Source organism: Myxocyprinus asiaticus, chromosome 26 (genome assembly GCF_019703515.2).
Source record: "Myxocyprinus asiaticus isolate MX2 ecotype Aquarium Trade chromosome 26, UBuf_Myxa_2, whole genome shotgun sequence".
Classification (NCBI taxonomy): domain Eukaryota; kingdom Metazoa; phylum Chordata; class Actinopteri; order Cypriniformes; family Catostomidae; genus Myxocyprinus; species Myxocyprinus asiaticus.
The window spans coordinates 7,912,501-7,934,182 of record NC_059369.1 but is presented as its reverse complement, the minus strand read 5'-3'; the positions used below and the strand labels follow the sequence as shown (position 1 = coordinate 7,934,182).

The following is a 21,682-nucleotide window of genomic DNA, read 5'->3' as shown; positions in this document are numbered from 1 at the left end:
GGTAACGTGCTCAACAAGCCACGTGATAAGATGCGTGGATTGACGGTCTCAGACGCGGAGGCAACTGAGATTCGTCCTCCGCCACCTGGATTGAGGCGAGTCACTACGCCACCATGAGGACTTAGAGTGCATTGGGAATTGGGCATTCCAAATTGGTTTTCCTGCCTGGCTATGTTTGGAATGGAGTATTAACATACTGCTTACTGCATACTGTATATACTACACATGAATACTTCCTACTTTTAGAACAAAATAGCATGTGAAACAATATAACAACATTTTCAAGTTTTGTGTCATATTACATTGCTTGCTTAAGTCAGGGTAACCACTGTCTTGGGAAACTCGGAAATATTAGGAACATTTTAAATTGTGTTTTCCAGGCCTGGAAACTTCAAGGAAGTTAATACTATCTTAAAAAGTCATCTTAAATTCTATAATGAGTATATTGTTGTAGTTAAGCAAAAAAAATAAACAATTATCTATGCCCTGCTCTAAAATATTTCATTGGGTGGATATAGCTCTTGCATAGAGATTGAGTAGTCAAACTTTCTTGCAAGAGGTATTGATGTTCAATTTGGGGGTGAATTGTCCTTTTTGAGTCAGTTCTTTTTAATCAGTCAGTCAAAGCAGTTCATAAATCAGTCTGAATTATTCATTTTGTGAATCGGTCTCAATCAAAACTAAATGTTGTAAATGTAAATGATGTAAATGTCTCGTTGATATTATTTACAGTTTATTCATCACTCTGGAAACTGTAAGGATTTTATAACAGAAGTTTATACAGTATTCTGTTCAGTGTGCTGTTGTTTACCGCACATTTTGGAAAATGTAGCAGGTCATTTGGATAATCCAAGCCTATAAATTTGCATACTGTTTACAGTACACATACTCCTTGCTAGTTTTTTCTCCCAAAAGAAGTAGATGGTATCCCATTCCAAGCATACCTTTGCCTTCACCTTTAGCAGAGTATGGACTGGACGTGCTTCTCACTCTATGTCCTTGTCTGTTTTCTCTCTCGTCCAGCGGTCCCTCCCCCGACTCCTCCCGCTGAGGATGTGGACCGGCAGCGCCGCAGGTTTAATATGCGCATGCTGGTTCCAGGACGTCCAGTTAAAGAGACTCCGGCCACCCCTCCGCCCGTCCCTGTGGAGCGGCCCACCTATAAGGAGAAGTTCATCCCACCTGAGCTCAGCATGTGGGACTACTTTGTGGCCAAAGTAAGATTACAGACAGTAGACTTTATATAATAAATAAACATACCTTTAATAGACATTCTGTTAAATCTGTTACTGCTGCTTAAACCTTTTAAAATACACTGGCGGCCAAAAGTTTGGAATAATGTACAGATTTTGCTGTTATGGAAAGAAATTGGTACTTTTATTCATCAAAGTGGCATTCAACTCATCACAATGTATAGTCAGGACGTTAATAACTTGAACAATTACTATTACAATTTGAAAAAAAAAATTACTACTTCAAAGAGTTCTCATCAAAAAATCCTCCATGTGCAGCAATGACAGCTCTGCAGATCCTTGGCATTCTAGCTGTCAGGTAGTCCAGATACTCAAGTGACATTTCACACCACACTTCCTGTAGCACTTGCCATAGATGTGGCTGTCTTGTCGGGCACTTCTCACGCACCTTACAGTCTAGCTGATCCCACAAAAGCTCAATGGGGTTAAGATCCATAAAACTCTTTTCCAATTATCTGTTGTCCAGTGTCTGTGATTCTTTGCCCACTCTAACCTTTTCTTATAGTTTTTCTGTTTCAAAAGTGGCTTTTTCTTTGCAATTCTTCCCATAAGGCCTGCACCCCTGAGTCTTCTCTTTACTGTTGTACATGAAACTGGTGTTGAGCGGGTAGAATTCAATGAAGCTGTCAGCTGAGGACATGTGAGGCGTCTATTTCTCAAACTAGAGACTCTGATGTACTTATCCTCTTGTTTAGTTGTACATCTGGCCTTCCACATCTCTTTCTGTCCTTGTTAGAGCTTTTGTCCTTTGTCTTTGAAGACTGTAGCATAAACCTTTGTATGAAATCTTCAGTTTTTTGGCTGTTTCAAGCATTGTATAGCCTTTATTCCTCAAAACAATGATTGACTGACGAGTTTCTAGAGAAAGCTGTTTCTTTTTTGCCATTTTTGACCTAATATTGACCATAAGACGTGCCAGTCTATTTCATACTGTGGCAACTCAAAAACAAACACAAAGACAATGTTAAGCTTCATTTAACGAACTAAATATCTTTCAGCTGTGTTTGATATAATGGCAAGTGATTTTCTAGTACCAAATGATCAATTTAGCATGATTACTCAAGGATAAGGTGTTTGAGTGATGGCTGCTGGAAATGGGGCCTGTCTAGATTTGATCAAAAATATCTTTTTTCAAATAGTGATGGTGCTGTTTTTTACATCAGTAATGTCCTGACTATACTTTGTGATCAGTTTAATGCCACAATGGCGAATTAAATTACTAATTTCCTTCCGAAACAGCAAAATCTGTACATTATTCCAAACCTTTGGCCACCAGTGTATATATTTTTTTTCCACAGTTTAGAGGGATTTGGCACTATTATGCTTTTCACACAAGCACATATACTGTATATATGGACTAAAACCTAAAAGCCATAAAACACAATTTTGACTTTACCATGTCTGAGTTGGGTTAGTCATGTTATATAATTTAAGCATCAATGCTGTTTTTTTCTGGTGGATTTTACTTTGCTTACAGTTTATGAATCTGATATCTTTGTGTTGTAAGGACATGTATCAAAGTAAATAACTGTCTTGATGTCTTCGTGTCCCCTCCAGCCCTTCCTGCCTCTGTCTGACAGTGGGGCTCTGTATGATTCAGATGAGAGCGGTGCTAGTGATAATGAAGACGATGATGATGCCTTCCTCTCTGACACACAGATGACTGAACACTCTGATCCAAACTCCTACAGGTCAGACCAAAAACAGATCAGAACAGTGGTGTGCAGGGTTATTAAAATATTCAACAACTAAAACTAATTAATTGTTAAACCACTTATCATAAAAACTAAAAGTGGAATGAAAACTACTTATTGTAAAAACATTTTGAGAAACTTTGATTCGGTACGTCATCACCATTAGGGGACAGAGTGATGCGAATACAGGAATGGGGACAGGCACAGAGTGAAGGCCCCAACATAATCACGGTATACGGTTCTTAGCTCAGAGCCAGAAAGAAGTTTGAGACCGCTGAGCAACAGCACACTGTTTGTGAACATTCAGACACCCACCACACTGCTGGGGGAGGCATTTAGTGGAACATTTAAATATGAGGATGATCAAGACTACACGTAAAACATCAACTAATATGACATTAAAATGTGTTGTCAATGACTTCATGCCTCATTCTATGAGTAGAAATTTTAACTTCTCAATGATGATTTAAAGTAATATATATGCAGTGGATAATGTGTAATTTGTCTTGTTTACATACTGCATTCATGGTGCTAATGCGCTATATTGTATATTGTAATTTTTGATGACACTGATACTACTGAAAGATGGGCGTATAAAAGAGTGTCAATGGGTAGAATACAGACAAAAGTGTGATGATAGGCAAATATTACTTTGGGCAGATGTGTGAATAGCTTTCACTGCACATGAGTGAAGCAGCATATCAAACAACAGAGTGAATGGGCACTTAAGAGAATTTTAGAATATTGAGAGTCATTTTTTAGACTAATTAAACAAAGAAAATCACATGAAATGTTCTTGGAAAATGTCTCTACGCAAACGATCGTACAGATGTAGGTAAGTTTGCAGCAGCACCCTAATAACTCTGCACGCTAGTGTGTTCATGTTGACTGATCTTAACTGACTGAACGGGAATTAGCTGTCGGCCTCAAAGTAGGTGGAGCTCCAGATCACCCCTACCAATGACGTGGACCAATGACAGTAAGAATGTGTTTAGCAACTAGTAAGAAGTTTTCCTGAAACGAACCATGAAAGAAACTCAAAAACACCGTCTTTTTGGCCAGATTTTGTTCTGTTTGAGCTCATACCTGTTTATTTTTTGATTTCGTTGATGAAAAGATGGAAATTACTCATTATGAAAATATTTTGGTAATCTGAAATAATTAACAACAATACCAAGCGATTGTAAGCAAAAAAAAGAAAAGAAAAAAAGGATCATTTAAATGTATGTTAACGACAAAAAAATCGCTTATGTAATTATTTAGTCTCATTTACCATGAACTAATTTGTAAATCGTTTGTAAAACCATTCTTACGTTAATTGTTACCAATGGATTTACACACGTTTTCAGATCATTTTCACACATTTTAATGAATGAGACCGATTAAGCATGGCAGAGAAATGATCTAACTTGTGTTTGTGTGAGATAAACACCCCACATAAAGGTAGCGCTACAGCATGTGACACAAATTAATTAGACGATTGCGCTGAAAATTCAAATGGTAGTAGTGCGCATGAAGAAAATGAGCTGCACAAAAAAAGTGTTTAAACTGAAATGTTTTGTACATTTGTTCAAATACAAACAGATTTGAAAATGCAAAACTATAATAACCTTGTTGTTTAGTGAAGGAAACAGGACCTGTGGAGATCAGAACATGGGTATTGCATATGTATCAGTGTATAATAAATTATGTATGTCTTTGCAGTTGGTCTCTGATCCGCCTGGTGATGGTCAAACTTGCCCTGCACAATGTCAAAACCTTCCTGCCCCTCACAGGACTGGACTTCACTGGTGCATGAGTAGTACAAACAAGCACACACACATACAAATCAGTAGAAGGTAAATCACATTATCAACCTGCCTCGTTTGTCTTTCTGGTGACTTCTTAGAACTGCCAGTCACGTCTCCCCTGGCCAACGCTGTGCTGAAGACACTGGAAAACTGGGAACAGATTATCCTAGAGAAGATGAACAAATTTGATGGACCTCCACCAAACTACATAAATACCTACCCAACGGACCTGAGTGCAGGTGGGGGGCCGGCTATACTGCGGCACAAAGCCATGCTGGAACCAGAAAACACACCGTTCAAGTGAGTATTTACACTGCATGTCTTATTTAAACCAAAGAATTACTATCAACATTTCTGTCAGATCTGTTTCAGCTATATTTAAGTTTAGTCCATTGGTAAGGAAATTCACATATGGATCCAAAAAATTATGTGTTTGTGCATGCATGTATTCTTTCAGGTCAAAACATCATCTCTCCTTCCCTGCCCGACGTCTGTGGCATTTCTTGGTCAAACAGGAAGTGCTTCAGGAGACTTTGATTCGATATATCTTTACCAAGAAGAGGAAGCAGAGCGAGGTAATTACAGAGGGGCGGGGGCAGTCCCAGAGTGAAGTAATAATGGGGGTGGTACGGGATCAGTGCCAGAGTAAGGTCATTAAAGGGGAGGGGTAGGCACCAAATGAGGTAATTGAAGGGGCAGGGTCAGACAACAAATTGCGTAAAGGGGCGTGGTCAGTCTCTGAGTGACTAAATAAGGGAGGAATGGTCAGTTCCAAAGTGAGGCCATTGAAGGGGAGGGGGTAGGTATCGATTTAAGTAATCATATGGGCGGGGTCATGCACCAAATCATGTAAAGGGGCGGGACCAGTTTCAGAGTGAAGTAATAAAGGCGGTGGTATGGGATCAGTGCCAGAGTGAAGTCATTAAAGGGGAGGGGTAGGCACCAAATTAAGAACTAAAGGGGCATGGTCAGACAACAATGGTGTAAAGGGGCGAGGTCAGTCTCTGAGTGACTAAATAAGGGGGGATGGGTCAGTGCCAGAGTGAGGTCATTGAAGGGGAGAGGTAGACATCGAATTAAGTAATTATAGGGAAGGAGTCATGTACCGATTCATGTAAAGGGGCGGGACCAGTCCCGGAGTGAAGTAATAATGGGGGTGTTACGGGATAAGTGTCAGAGTGATGTCATTGAAGGGGAGGGATAGGCATCAAATTAAGTAATTGAAGGGGCAGGGTCAAACAGCAAATTGTATAAAGGGGTGTGGTCAGTCTCTGAGTGACTAAATAAGGGGGGAGGGGTCAGTGTCAGAGTGATGTCATTGAAAGGGAGGGGTAGGCATCAAATTAAGTAATTATAGGGGCAGGGTCATGTACCAAATCATGTAATGGGCGGGACCAGTCTCGGAGTGAATTAATAATGGGGGTGGGACAGGATCAGTGCCAGAGTAAAGTCATTAAAGGCGAAGGGTGGGCACCAGATTAAGTACTAAAGGGGAGTGGTCAGACAACAAGCAGAGTTAGTCTCTGAGTGATTAAATAAGGGGGGAGGGGTTAGAGTCAGAGTGAGGTCATTGAAGGGGAGGGGTAGGCATCGAATTAAGTAATTATAGGGGCGGGGTCATGCACCAAATCATGTAAAGGGGCAGGACCAGTCCCCAAGTAAGATAATAAAGGGGGTGATGTGGGGTTTGGGGAGGGAAAGGCACCAGATGAAGTCATTAAGGGGGTGGGTTCAGGCACCAAATGGTGTAAAGGGGAGGGGTCTGTCCTGGAGTGAAGTAGTAAAGGGAGTGGGGCATGGTCAGTGCCAGAGTGAGGTCATTAAAGGGGAAGGGTTGGTACTGTATGGTTTAAGGGCCAAATCTCAAAATGATGTAATAAAGGGGGTGTAGCAAAATCACTGCCAGAGTGATGTCATCAAAGACAAGGGGCAAGTTTCAGAGTTAGGTAAATAAAGGAACAGGACCAGGGGTTAGAGTGAGTTAATTAAAGGGGGCAGGGCCTAAGTAAAGTGATGTAAATAATGGCAAAATCTAGATGTTTATATTTAGACGGTTTAAAGAGTACATTTAGAAACAAGTACCAGTTTGATATGTTGTCGGTAAGTACTGATGCTGGTTCTTAAGGGAATGTGCATGTTAGCTCAAGACCACGTCAATTGTTTCATCCAATTGAGGTTTATTTTGCTCTTTATTATACATTTTGTTTTTCTCCATCTGTTTGTCACTCGTGCATGTGTTTTGTGCTGTGCCTTGTGTGTTTGTTAATGTGTGTGTGTGTTGTGGCGTGTATTTTGTAGTCTTTAGATGATCATGTGGATCACCTCATACAAACCTGCGTTACTGGAACTCGCAAAAACAACAAGGTACTAAGACAGAGAATGAGACCTTCTCTGCGTCCTTCCTTCTCAAAGCTTTGGGCCTCTTCTCCCTTAACCTGCTCACACACGCACTTCTCTTTCCTCACGTCTCCTAACTCATCTGACTCGGCACTGCTCTCCCTCACTAACTGCCGGTGGCACTGAAAGCAGTGGACCAAACAGACACATGGTTTAGAAGATCAATCAATAACTGAATGATTAATTCCTGTTTCTCCTTTGAGGCGGTGTGTACATGCTCTGGACTGCATGCAAACAAACCTGCTGCTGATGTGTGTGTGTGTGTGGGTGTGATGTTGACGTTATTTAAAAGTATTGTGGCAGAACAGTGTGTATTTGTGCGTTGTGTTACAGGTGGAGGCTGACATGGGTTACCCGGGAGGAAAAGCCAAAATCATACACAAAGAATCAGACATCATCATGGCTTTTGCCATTAACAAGGTCAGGACTTTTCATTTGCATTTCTCCCACTGAAAAAGATGTTAAATGTTAATGTGAAAGGGACCAGATTCTCCTTATATACATTTTATAGTATTTGATTTATTTTCCCTGAAGTGCACTTAGAAGTTAGCCTAGGTTTCTTGCAACAAAAACACTCTTTATTATTTCCCACCCTCTATTATTTTCCACCCTCCCATCTTTCTGACCCTTAGAATGAGAAAAACAGTTTTCTATCTGTACCTTGAAGACTTTGATATGTAAATTACATTAATGATGTAAATTATGGGACATTTCATCAGGTCTGGAGAAAATGTAAAATGTCATTGGTATAACAGTGAAAACCAATTCCATGGTTCCTGATAATATTTCCTAAGGGATGAATATACAAGGAGAAAAGCAGAGGACCTAATACAGAGCCTTAAGGCACTCCACATGTAACCTGTGTTTGATCTCACATATCCCAATTTACACAAACAAAGTGGTAGCTGTTGGATAAATTGGATTTAAACCATGATAATGCCTGTCCACAAATGCCAACATAATTCTCAAGCCTGTCCAATACAATGTCATGATCTTCGCTGTCAAAGGCAGCACTAAGATTTAATAGCACTAGAAGAGAAATGCTGTTGTGGTCAGATGATAGTATGTCTACCCAGTAAAAGAGACAAAGCCTGTTTACTATTATATGACACCTTTAATGTGTGTGTGTGTGCATACGTGTGTGCGTGTGTTTGTTTGTTTGTTTGTGTGTTGTGTTGTTTCTCTCAGGCTAACACCAATGAAATAGTGCTGGCGTCCACTCATGATGTCCAGGAAGTGGACGTGTCCACCCTGCTAGCTGCTCAGCCTTACACCTGGATCGGAGAGGACTTTGACAAGGAGTCTCGCAGGTTGTGTGTGTGTTTGAGTGGATCATTCAGCTCATAGATTTGAAAGGATTGTTATTTGATCATCTTGTTTCCCCTCTGTAGTTCTGATGATGTGGATTACCGCTCGTCTCACACTAACATCGCTCAAGCCAGCGCTGGTCCCTTTGCCCCACAACAGATGGCAGCATCCTCCTCTATGCCCTGGCTGGGCAGCGGCCAGACCAGCCTGGGTGCCAGTGTGGTATGTGTTTATTTAAGAGTAGAGTTAGGCTTTCGGTAAATTAAGATGTCATCAACAGGGAATTATAAAATTGTGTTTCCCAGGCCTGAAGAAGTCATAAAAATGTCTGTAGTGATTATAATTTTTTCTAGTTAAACTGTGCTCAAAAATGTGTAATTGGCTAGAAATTAATGTTAGAGTATTTTCTTGCAAGCCATAGCAATTTCCCATTTGTGATTCAATCATTCTTTTTAAATGAATCGGCTGAACTGATTCACGAATTGTTCAGAATGATTCATGAGTGAATCTATCTGAATTAAAAGAATTTTTTAAAGATCATTATCCAGTAATCACAGAAAGTTCATAGGAATTCAGAAGTCAAACTGAACATTATGGCTGAACATTACATTGAATATTAATGATATATTTGTGATTATTTTATTTTTGGCAGTATAAAATTTACCAACATCAATATCGTGATTGAGTGATTTGAGTTTAAGACATTTTTAATTTTAAGATTAAAGCTTGCAAAAGTTAAACATTGCAATAACATTAGAAGTTATTTTTCCATTAAGACAAATATTTTAACAGCATCTCAAACTGTCATTTCATAAGATTCAATAAACTGTTCATGTAATCATTCAAAAGTGTTTGCATACGTCCCCATTCATGCCATATATGTGGCTCACAACTAAATTTGACTCTAGATACTTATTTTCCTGTCAAAATGCAATTACTTCCTTCTTAGAAAAGAAAACAATATGTAACAATTGTTCAAACAAAGTATTCAACAGTTTAAAAATAGAAATGAACTAAAATAGCAAAAATTTAAATAAGATTAAATGTTTACCAAAGTATAAGTGGGACGGTGACTAGTAAGTTGAGTATTAATTGAGATGGGCATTCAATCTTTTAAACCCTCACCCTTACCATTGCAATGAATTCACATTTCCTAAACCTTAGACTTTGGGAAACTTTTAATGTTACTTGAATTGGTGCTATTTTAGTACATACAGTAACTGTCTTTGTACTGTGGAAGGTTTTGTTTGGAAAATGTAAAAAAAAAAAAAAAAAAAAAAACTTTTACATATTATTTTGTTTTCTTTCCTTTGAAGGAATTAAATGCATTTTGACAATAAAAGAGGTGTATAGAGTCAAATTTGAGCAATTTCCAAATCTGCGATTAATCGCAATGAACTATGAAAAATCATGCAATTATTCACAATTAATAAATACATATTTTATAAATATTTTAAGCGACTGAGAGTACAAAAAATAAATAAATAGAAAAATGCTAAATAGAAGCATATGGGGGGACTTTTAGGCCACACTGTACATAGATACAGTGCACTGAAGCAATTTCATGACAGCGGCATACCCACAGAGCAGCTACTCGAGTGTTTCGTTTTGGTGAGTCATGGTCTCAACAAAGCTCTTGATGAGTCTGTATTGAGTTGATAAGAGCGTTTGGAGGTAGCGGAGTAATCCGCAGACAGTCCGAGCAGCCCAAGGTATAGACCTGCGTCATCACTGGTTTTTTCACAGCTGATAAACACCACAAGAAACACTAAACCAGTGCTGGGAAAGATACTTCACATTTGCCATCAAGCTGTCCTTTTGAATAAGTAGTTAGCTACACTGCATGGTACTATCAGAAAGTTGCCAACTACATCAAAGTTAATTAATCTGTACATATCAGTGAAGTATTAATAGTTTAATCCTTTACAATATACAGTGATTGTGAGTCACAGATCATGGCTAAGAATGAAGATGACATGAGAAAAGGGCAGTATTTTTCAGCCAAATAGATTAAAAAAGCTGCATTTAAATTATCAGATTTAAGTTAAACAGAAAGTCCATAAACTCTTTGTGTCTTGTTGCATTCATTTAAAATGTTGAAGTTCATATTGGGGCTATAATAATCAAATCACCCTTCAAAAATACCATGATGTCCGCTTTGGGAAGATAAACTGAAACATTGAACTGTATCTGATAGATTACCACAGGCCTGCCTGGCCAAAATTGGTTTAGGACACTGGAAAATGATGTGTTACTCAATAGTAGACTTGAATAATTAGGCTAATATAATTTTATATACATAACTGTAACTCTCTTGCACAGCTGTAGTGAATGGATGGTGCAAATCCTGCTGATATCATGAATTAACCGCTAAATGTTGCATTGTCAGAAATAGTTTTGGCTCTGTGCATATTGTTTAGGAAAATGTCAAGACACGTTTTTAATGTCAGTGTTTCTATATCCGTCTGTATACCTCTTTGGTGTTTAAATCTGTGTTATTTCTCTCAGATCATGAAGAGGAACCTGAATAACGTGAAGAGAATGACATCTCATCCCATCTATCAGTACTGTGAGTGTCTCTTATTCACCTACACTTATTTCACTCATACAAACGCTGTAAGGGATTTGAATCTGTAAACTCCGTGTGATTTGTTTTTTCGTGATTGTGTGTAGATATGACCGGTGCTCAGGACGGCAGTGTGAGGATGTTTGAGTGGAATCGTCCACAGCAGCTCATCTGTTTCAGACAGGCAGGAAACGCTCGAGTCACACGCCTCTATTTCAATTCACAGGGAAACAAGGTAAACTAGCGTTCTCAAAACTTTTATGTATCATATTATTTCATTGTTGTTTTAATTCACTTTTTACTGACTATACATGAGTGTTTCTTTAACTTCGGCCACTTTTAACATTGTGGCTTTAAGTAAAGTCTTGTTAAAACATTTTTCCCTAGTTTTTCACTGTCTAACAGCATATGCACATGCACCACAGGAGATTTTTGTCTGAATGCCGTGAACATCCCCACCACAGTGTCATTTCCAGCACATCTCAAATTCTGTATTGTGTTTAATAGAATTCTGTGCTGGAAATGACATTTTGAACGTTTTTGGAATAAAATGACTCGTATTACATCCCAAGCATGCTCTTCACTGATACTTTTGTCAACTTGGTTAACAAGGAAACTTGGAAATTGTTGTTGTTTTTTTTTTTAGTGTGGTGGAAATGGCGCCACAACTGTGGGACAGTTGTAATTTTTTCAAACGATAAATATTAAAACAGTTTATTTATTTAACTCTTTTGTTTAGATTGTTATAGTTTTAAACATATTCATTTGTATTTTTATAATAGATTTTCATAGTTTAATATTTAAAGACTAGGTCTTAGACAAGGCTAAAACAGTCAAATCTGTACATAAAAAGGCATTTGAAAAGTATCAAATATATAGTTATGAAGGTCGGGTAAAAAGTTTCCGATTCACTTTCAGTGAGACCTTCATATAACAAAAAGAAAAAGTTTGAATCAGTTCATTTTGATAAAAATCCACCCCTGGAACATCGAAGTAACACCCATATATGGCCTTAATGTTTTGTTAAAGTGTGACATTACAACTGTGAAAATATAATTATAACATGCCTTTTTTTAGTTACACTTTACAGTACAGTTCCATTCGTTTTAGTTAATGCATTAAGAATCTTAAACTAACAATTAATCGTTTTTTTTTTTTTTTTTTTTTCACAAAAAAAAAAATAAAATCTAATTAACTAATGTTTCTAATTAGTCTCTAATGTTAGAAACAGAAAAGTATTTTATTTTAAATTGATCAAAATCATATTGTTCATTGTTGGTTCATGTTGCTTCATAATGCAGTAACTAATATTAATGTATGCAACTTTTTAAAGTAAAAATGTATTAATATATGTAGAAATTAACATTTCATAAAATGTATAAATGCTGTAAAAGTATTGTTCATTGTTAGTTGTAACCAAAAAATGTAACATTTTATATAAAGTATTCTTTACTATATACTGTATTCTTAATATTCTTTATTTAATAAAATATAAAAACCTTAGGATATTTTTTCATTGTTCATTTACGTCTCAGTTAAGTTTAGTTAGGGAATTAATGTACATTACATTTTAAAATGTTGTAACATTTTTTTATTGTTGAAACTTGATAATTTCTGGTATTAAGGGAATTAAAATTGTTGTTTTTTGTTTTTGTTTTTTGATCGGGCTGTTTTTGAAGACTCAAGAAATTATAGAATGCTTTTTGTAATGGCATACAAGAGGAACATTGCTTGGATACCAATGTTTACATAATTTATAAACCTTGCTCTACATGGTACAGATGAAAAAAGAACAGTTCTTCCATTAACAGCGGCTTTTGCTATTTCACGCCGTCTCCGTGTTTATATCCGCGACTCCTGCTGAACGCGATTAGATGCGCTATACAATATGGAATAGCCTCTCTGTGGGCCTCACTCCATGCAGTCCGGCAACCCTGCTCAAGAGTATTTTTCATAAATTAAGGAATGATTTATCCACAACTGTACACTCATTCATGCTGTTCACTCACGTATCTCATGCTCATCTTTGCATGTCACTTATGTAGTGTCTAATAATTTCCAGGGCTGTACAGTGTTTGTTGATTTCCTGTTGTAGCGATAGAATAGAGTGTGTGTGTGCTGTTATGTGATCAGTGCAGCAGCATATGTGTTCAGGAAAGGTCATTCGGTTGTCTTTTACTGTCATACAGTCATTAATGTGCAGTTGTAAATACTGTCTGTGCACTTAAATATCTCTATTCTTCCTCTTGCGTGATTACAATCTCTCTTTGTTGGTCTGCAGTGTGGTGTTGCAGATGGCGAGGGCTTTTTGAGCCTCTGGCAAGTCAATCAAACCTCTTCAAACCCCAAACCATATTTGGTAAGAGACTTGTGTTTACAGCACACAAAGACTGCTTTTATAAAGGGTCTTGCATATGTGGAGTGTGTGAGAGACATTTTTTAAACACTCAGTGTTAATTAACTTGTTATAAATGTATATAATCTTTAGTACATTATTTGGACATAGAAGACTCACTTAAGCAAAGTGGCATCTGCAAACAAATCCGTCTATAACAATAAGCAAGCATCTTTTTACTGCATGCGTGTGTTTTAGAGCTGGCAGTGTCACGGTAAGAGCTGTGGTGATTTTGCCTTCATCACGTCCTCCAGTCTGATCGCTACTGCAGGACAGTCCAATGATGGCAGGTCAGATGCATGATTCAGCTTACTGTCAAATATAATATAATATAACTGTAAAATATAAAATGTATTTAAATAGGATTCATAGGTTTTCAATAAAACGTTTCCTTCTCTCTCACAGGAATGTATGTTTATGGGACACTCTGATCTCTCCCAGTAACTCTATGATACATGGTGAGTTCTCAAACTCTGAAAAACGACTCTTGAAGATGTTTTAATAATACGGAATGAGTGAATTCATTGGATTATTTTTCAAAGGGGTCATATTCTACACCTCTTTAGCATTTTATTTTACTTATAATGTTACTCAAGGTTTCTTGCGCCAATAACAGTCGTAATTTAGTGTTTAATTTAGCTTTCTATGGAGACATAAGAAGTAAAGTGTAGTTGTAATGAAATGTATTTTTATATTATAATTATATCATATTAGGATTATGTCATTCCAAACCCATATGACTTTCTTTTTTCTGTGGAACACAAAAGGGATAATATATTGGAGTGTCTATTTACAACACCAATTCCAAAAAAGTTGGGACAGTACAAAAAGCAGTGATTTGTTCATTCTTTTCAACATGTGTTATTTTGTTAGCACTACAACAACACGTTACTGTATTTGATTATTTTACCTTGTGAATATATAACTTTTTATATATATATACACTGATGAGCTAAAACATTATGACCACCTGTCTAATATGCTATTGGTCTTCAGCATGCCACCAAAACAGCACCGACCCGCAGAGGCATGGACTCTACAAGACCCCTGAAGGTGTCCTGTGGTATCTGGCACCATGACATTAGCAGCAGATCCTTCAAGTCCTGTAAGTTGCGAGGTGGAGCTGCTGTAGACCACACTTGTTGGTCCAGCACATTCCACAGATGCTCAATTGGATTGAGATCTGTGGAATTTGGAGGCCAGAACCTTTAACTCTTCATCATGTTCGTCAGACCATTCCTGAACAATGTGTGGCAGGGCGCATTATCCTGCTGAAAGAGGTAACTGCCATTAGGGAATACCGTTGCCATGAAGGGGTGTTCCTGATTTGCAACGATGTTTAGGTAGGTGGCACGTATCAAATTGGCGTCCACATGAATGGCCAGACCCAGGGTTTCCCAGCAGAACATTGCCCAGAGCATCACACTCCCTCCACCGGCTTGTCATCTTCCTACAGTGCATCCTGGTGCCATCACTTCCCCAGGTAAACGGTGCACATGGCTGGCCATGGTATGTAAAAGAAAACAGGACTCATCGGACCAGGCAACCTTCTTCCACTGCTCCAAGGTCCAGTTCTGACTCTCGCGTGCCCAGTGTAGTCACTTTCAACGGTGGACGGGGTCATCATGGGCACTCTGACCAGTCTGCGTCTATGCAGCCCCATACGCAGCAGGGTGCGATGCACTGTGTGTTGTGACACATTCCTCCTGTAATCATCATTACAATTTTCTGTGACTTGTGCCACAGTAGACCTTCTGTCGGTTTGGACCAGACGGTATAGCCTTCATTGCCCTCGCGCACTGATGAGCCTTGGGTGCCCAACACCCTGTTGCCGGTTTGTGGTTTGCCCCTCCTCAGACCACTGTCGGTAGGTACTCACCACTGCTGACCGGGAGCACCCCACAAGCCTCACCATTTAAGAGATGCTCTGACCCAGATGTCTGTAATGGACATTTTAGGACTAATAACAATCTGATGAGTTGAATTAACAATGTGATGTAAAACAGGAGATGTTAAACCGGTGAGGCAATCATTTTATTGTATATAAGAAGCCTCCAAAAAAAAAAAACAAGACCAAGAACTTCAAGAGCAAGGATGGTTCGAGGCTCGCCAATTTGCCAACAGATGCATCAGCGAATAATCCGAAGCTTTGAGAACAATGTTCCCCAAAGACAAAGTCGAAGGGTTTTGGGCTTTTCACCCTATATAGTGCACAATATAGTTAAAAGATACAAGGAATCTGGCCAAATCTCGGTGCGTAAAGGGCAAGACGAAAGCCACTTCTCAATGCGTGTGATCTCAGTTCCCTCAGACATCACTGTCTAAAAAAAATAATTCGTCTTTCTTTTAGTATTGAATTTTCGTCATTCGTCTGTAATGGATATCATGACATGGGCTCGGGAATGCTTCGGTTAACCTTTGTCAATCAACACTATTCACCGCTTCATCCACAGATGCAAATTAAGATTTTACTGTGCAAAGGAGAAGCCATACATCAACATTGTCCAGAAGCGCTGCTGACTTCTCTGGGATCGGTCTCATCTGAGATGAGACTCGACTGTCCAACTTATTTCAGAGCGTGTTGCAATCATCTGATTTGAAATGAGTGTATTAAAAAAAAAAATACATTCACAAGGTAAAGCATCAAATAATGTGTTTCTGTGGTGCTTTCAATATAGCACAGGGTGAATAGAATTTAAAAATCATGTCTTTTTGTTTTTTAATAGCATTTTCCTTACTGTCCCAACTTTTTCGGAATCAGGGTTGTAATACAACGGCATTAGATATTGATTCTGCTTTCAAGAATCAAAAAGAATATAAAAATATCAAAGTTGTTCATGTGACTTGCACGTCATATTCCATCTTCTGAAATCATCACAAGAGAACTTGCATTGTTTAGCATCAGCACAGTAAACACAATGCAAGTTCGTGCGTGAAAACGGATGCCAAGATTTAATGGTTTGAATGGAAGTTTGCATTGTGAATATTAAAAGTATGTACTGTATACACAGTACATCTAACTCTTTCATTTTAAAAGTGCATGGAAAAATTCTATTTTTCATCCTATGACCCCTTTAATATGATTATTATTGTTTCATTAGTATTATTTTAAGGTTTCACTTAAATGATTGACATTGTTAACTTGTACATAGAAATTTAAGTTGCATTCTGGTATTTGTGTTTTCTCAGCATTCCAGTGCCATGAGAACGGAGCGACGGTTCTTCAGTACGCTCCTAAACAGCAGCTGATCATCACAGGTGGCAGAAGGGGTTTCGTCTGTATCTTTGACATCCGTCAGAGGCAGCTGCTCCACACTTTCCAGGCTCATGATTCAGCCATCAAAGCAATGGCCATGGACCCCACTGAGGACTTCTTCGTCACCGGCTCGGCTGAGGGGAATATGAAGGTAACGTTCAGAGAATTTTTGTTTCAAACCCAAGTAATCTACCCACCTAGGCAACATTTTTAGGCATCATAGTCATGTTTACAACTACAGCTGGGTGATTTATTGAATATTCACAATATAATCACATTGATTTTGCTGGCAATATAAAGTTAAGCAATATTGTGAATATCGTAATGATTTTAACATGCTTTTTATTCAGCCACAGCGCTTCCTAAAGGGTGTGTCATTAGACTAATTTCACAATTCTTCAGTGCTGCAAAATTAATCCAAATATGATCAAAAATGTGATATGGGCATATGTTGTTAATATTAAACCACAAAAAGCAGTTATTTAATTATAATGAATGGTCAGTGTCTGCTTCAGAGTGAACGGGTGGTGCTCTGTTCTGCATGCACGTGCGGGGCTCATAATGATAAGCCGTTTTCAGTGGTCTCAGAGTTGTTCGCGTGCATTGCGAAACATTTGTAACCACTACAAGGTTTTATACAATTCTAAAAATGTAACAGTATCACAGAAAAGGAGGTGAAAGCTTTTCATCAGATTTGTAATCAGGAACAATAGCTGGGTTTCCACTGAAATGTTTCACATTTTTTTAAGCGCATTGCAAAAAATGTGACTAAAGGAAATTCAAATCATTGCACGTTTCCATCCACTACATTATGTGCATTATCTTGAGGATTCAGCAGCTGAATGATCTCCTTGCTTCAAGAGAGTTTTATTTGCAGTTTTGGAGCAATTGTACCTCATTTTATTGCTGCCAGGAAACGCTGCAGAATAAGTGTAACATCTGATATAATGAGGGCTGAAATGGCTGCTATGCCCATATGCCGCTAGCCTCCGCATACCTGTGAGCGCCCACTCTCAAAACTTTTCCGGCAGATTTTGAGGACCCACTTAAACGACCAGCTGTGTGTTAAACATTTCCGAAGGTCAAGGGCTATGTTCAAAGAATTGTGTGCCAAGGTCAGACCTTTTGTTGGGCCAATCATATCAAGCTATCGCACACTCATAACACGTGCACGAATGGTCAAAACACATCATCAATTTGTAAATAAACTGTTTCCATCACTTGAATGCACATTTTAACTAATGTGAATCTCTAGAAAATCCACCTCTACCTAGCGCATTAATTTTTAAGCAAATTATAAGAGTTTATTTGCTTATCAAGCGTTTCCATTCAGGATTTCTTATGCGCAATTTCCAAAAAAAATAAAATAAAAATGGTTGGATGGAAACCCAGCTGTTTTATGCTTTCAAATACACAGTGCACTTTTAGTTTTCCGGCAAAAAAAAAAAAAAAAAAGCTGCAGGTGAAAGTGAAGGAAATACAACAGAAATATATTACTGTTGTATAAAACAAATCTAACCCTCAATATAACAGTAATTCAGTATAGTATTACAATAATAAACCTGACTGGGTCCCACAATAATAATTCAGTGTTATGATAATATTCAACTGGGTTCCAAAAATTAGTGAGTGAAGTGTAGTTTCATTTACAAAAACATTTGTTAAAATATATGTAGGTAAATATAGCTTTTTTTATTACTATGTATTGTTATATTGGTGCATATAAATGAAAATGATTAAATATCATTCTCCCTTATGTTCAATTAGTGAAAAAACGCATGCTTTCCACATTATTTTTGATTATTATTAATTAGATTTTAACTTCATGCAATAAACATTTTGAATCTGCTTGTCTACAACGGCTGTTTGGTTGAAATGGTTCCTCTGACAAAAAAAACAACAACAAATACAAAAAAAACATAGTTATAGAGATATACTGTATATCAAAAGGACAGTTGATTTAACATGTTAATTTAGTGCAAATAATTATATAAATAATAATGTGTTAAAAAAAATTATGCATTTATTATGCCCCTGGGCCATAATAAGGACTTTTCCTACCATTGTAGCAATTCAAGCTTGAAATACCACCTGTTTTCAGCAGGGGGCAGTAAGCAAAACTCCAGCTGTACAGACGCACAGCACCTGAAGTGGCAACAAAACACACTTAGGCTCGTTTGGAAGGCTGCATGCTAGGTAGGACGCGTCCTTCCTTTAAACAAGCCTCGTTTAAACGAGATGGCCTTCGTAGGACAAACGGAAACGGAACGTAACATGGTTGCTATGACAGCACGCCACTCTTTAACAAGTGCGAGCGCTTTGAGTGAGAAGGGAACAAAGTCCCTCTGGAAGTGAATGTATGAGGTACATTTTAGGAGAGTTATAATGATGTAAAGAGAAAAGAAAATACATTTTACAGGTGTACTTTTAGTCTAATAATTTATTTTAATTATATATTAATATAATTATACATATTATATACTCTGCACCCATCTACTGAGGTACTTCAACTTGGGAATTAACATTACTTGCGTTTGAACATCATATTTACGGGCAAATTGGCGTAATTTTTTTTTTTTTAGACATTTCCATTGAAGCAAAAAATTGTGAGTTGCCCACGAAGGTTACACCTCATGCATCCTCCGAATTCCCGTGTAAGAAGGTCGCATTCGAAGTGTCCTACTCGCTTTTCTGAAACGGGACAGCATCGATGACGTATGCGGCCAACAAATGCAACCTCTAGAGGACGCAGCCTTCCAAACGAGACACAGCCTTAGGCTGCGTTCCACTTCACTTTTAATATCCACTCGCTAACTCCCTTAAGCACTTCCCCTTGGGGGAATCCCCGCCACCATTTTGGAAGTCTATTCCACTTCGTTAAGTAAGTGAGGGAAGTTTCTGTTGACAGACCCTCAACCCCTCGATTTTGACTGAGGGAGCGGGCCTACTCTGATGTATGCTTCAGGCAGCTCCATATCCCACAATGCAACTCGATTGTGATGTGACAGCAGATTGCACATCATAAACCCCACCCCACACCACACAACTCTAATGTATGATGGAGGTGAAGTTAGGTCAGTTAAGCAGTTTAGAAAAGTTATATTGAGATTTAACAGCATAATACTTGTCTTAAACTTAATCTTAAACTATCTGTTTATCACACAGTTATAGCCTTTTTTCATTTTTATGTTAACATTTTCGTTTTTGTATAAATATTGATTAATTCTTTCTAACAATTCATTCTAATGAAAAATTTCCACAAATTAACATCAGCCTTCAACATGCTCCAAGTGATCAAGGGTTAAGGGTGTTCCAGTTAAAACCATTGCACGTCTTGCGCCAGTAGTGGACACTCGCGCAACGTAAGGAGAGACGTACATCTGAGTCCATGAGACAGAGTGAAGTTTGCGAGGGAAGGGGATACAAATTTGAAATGGAACGCAGTCTTACAGTCTACAGACAGGGAGTGATCGAAATTATAAGGAATGTGAAATTTGTGTGATGCGCAGAAATGTTGTCTGTGTAGAGTTAACAAATTCAGTCATTTATGATTTTATATTTCAATTACTATGTTGCAACAAGGCATCTCTTCAGTGTTTAGAACAGAACCATGAATTAAGGTTCATAGTAAGACTGTGTTGTGAAGTCTGTAGTGTGTATAGTCTGTACTAAGTTGTATTGTGGTTCTGTTGCAGGTGTGGAAACTGGCCGGTCATGGCCTCATGCACTCCTTCAGCACAGAGCACGCTAAACAGTCCATATTCCGAAACATCGGTGCCGGCGTGATGAAGATCGAAACCTGTCCAGGTAACCGGATCTTCACCTGCGGTGCCGACGGGACACTGAAGATGCGAGTCCTCCCGGACCGCTACAACATTCCAGCCAGTGTATTCCAGATCCTGTAGGACTGGAGAGGCAGCAGAACACTAATGCTTTGGCTGTGAATCGTAAAACCTATAACTAATATCTCGCACTGCAGAATATCTTTACCCCACCCCAAAAAAGACGTTGTAAAACATGCACGAGGTCGCTTTATTCAAACGATCGACTACTGTAATTTCTGGAGTCCGATGCTCCAGTGTCGTGTTGGTAGGAACACTGTATGCATGAGCTGTTTGAGTCATCGCACTACATTCCAGGTTATTGGTCGTGATCTGTAAAAGTGCTCAAGGCTCCATTTTTAAGTGTGTATGTGTGTCCTCATTTTGTGCACATTTTAGCATCTTAAAATAGCAGCACTGTGCTTCTGCTATCAGTGTCCAGTTGTTGGGTTTTGTTTTTTACTGTATGTTTTCTCCTTGGCTGCTAATGTATTTGCGGAGTGTAAAATGGCACAGAACCCTGGTGGCCCGGTGGGTCGCTGCGGCCCCAGAGACACACCCCTTTCCCACAACCCCCCGCGCACACAATGCTGTTTTGACACACTGGTTTCCGTAGCAGCCGAACGGCTAAACATTCCACGCAAGACGATGACATTTTTTCACCACAACATTCTCACAGAAAACATTCTGTTTTTGCACAAAATATTTGTTCGTTTGTTTGCTCGTTTTCCTTGATTTCTGTTTTTTGTTTTCCTTTAGGAACTTTAGGAATGTATGGTACATTTTAGATGTCTGGGACAAAGTGCAAAACTGAATAGGTTTGTGTTTTATTTATTTACATATTTATTTTTTCATGTTTTATCTATTCTAAATATTTGCACTAGGATCTGGGGAAACAATAAAATCTTTAGTTACAAGTGGAAAAAGCTACATTAGAGGAAACTGTTATTCACAAATGAATGTCTGGCTGCGTGTGGCCGAGTAGTAAAAAGTGGAAATAGTTTTAAATAAACAAATATATAAAAGATAACTACGACAATAGCTTGTACAAACATGCTTTTAGTTTATTTTATAGTTTGTTTTTTTTTGTTGTTTTTTTTGTTGTTTTTTTTATGTTGCTGCTGGAATAGTCATATATATTTGGTTTGATGTATGTGGTATTTATTATTGATTTGCTGGACACCTTGTCAACTGTACGTATT

The 21,682-nt window shown here is 38.2% G+C and overlaps 1 protein-coding gene across 7 annotated transcripts in view; it reads left to right on the top strand.

Annotated features, from left to right (window-relative positions):
- Positions 1 to 21,682, top strand: part of dmxl2 (Dmx-like 2) — an 89,499-nt gene that overhangs the window by 67,428 nt on the left and 389 nt on the right. For 4 of the 7 annotated variants that reach the window (XM_051656691.1, XM_051656689.1, XM_051656690.1 and 1 more), the window contains 16 exons: positions 1,024 to 1,217; positions 2,811 to 2,944; positions 4,652 to 4,737; positions 4,836 to 5,037; positions 5,195 to 5,312; positions 7,036 to 7,101; positions 7,468 to 7,554; positions 8,323 to 8,444; positions 8,526 to 8,664; positions 10,951 to 11,011; positions 11,116 to 11,243; positions 13,290 to 13,367; positions 13,602 to 13,693; positions 13,809 to 13,861; positions 16,593 to 16,810; positions 20,355 to 21,682. The exon at positions 20,355 to 21,682 is cut by the window's right edge and continues 389 nt beyond it. In XM_051656691.1, coding sequence (XP_051512651.1) covers positions 1,024 to 1,217; positions 2,811 to 2,944; positions 4,652 to 4,737; positions 4,836 to 5,037; positions 5,195 to 5,312; positions 7,036 to 7,101; positions 7,468 to 7,554; positions 8,323 to 8,444; positions 8,526 to 8,664; positions 10,951 to 11,011; positions 11,116 to 11,243; positions 13,290 to 13,367; positions 13,602 to 13,693; positions 13,809 to 13,861; positions 16,593 to 16,810; positions 20,355 to 20,564 — 1,988 coding nt within the window. In that variant the 3' untranslated portion in view covers positions 20,565 to 21,682. The remainder of the gene's footprint in view (positions 1 to 1,023; positions 1,218 to 2,810; positions 2,945 to 4,651; positions 4,738 to 4,835; positions 5,038 to 5,194; positions 5,313 to 7,035; positions 7,102 to 7,467; positions 7,555 to 8,322; positions 8,445 to 8,525; positions 8,665 to 10,950; positions 11,012 to 11,115; positions 11,244 to 13,289; positions 13,368 to 13,601; positions 13,694 to 13,808; positions 13,862 to 16,592; positions 16,811 to 20,354) is intronic. The other 3 variants (XM_051656694.1, XM_051656693.1, XM_051656692.1) reach the window with 1 other exon arrangement.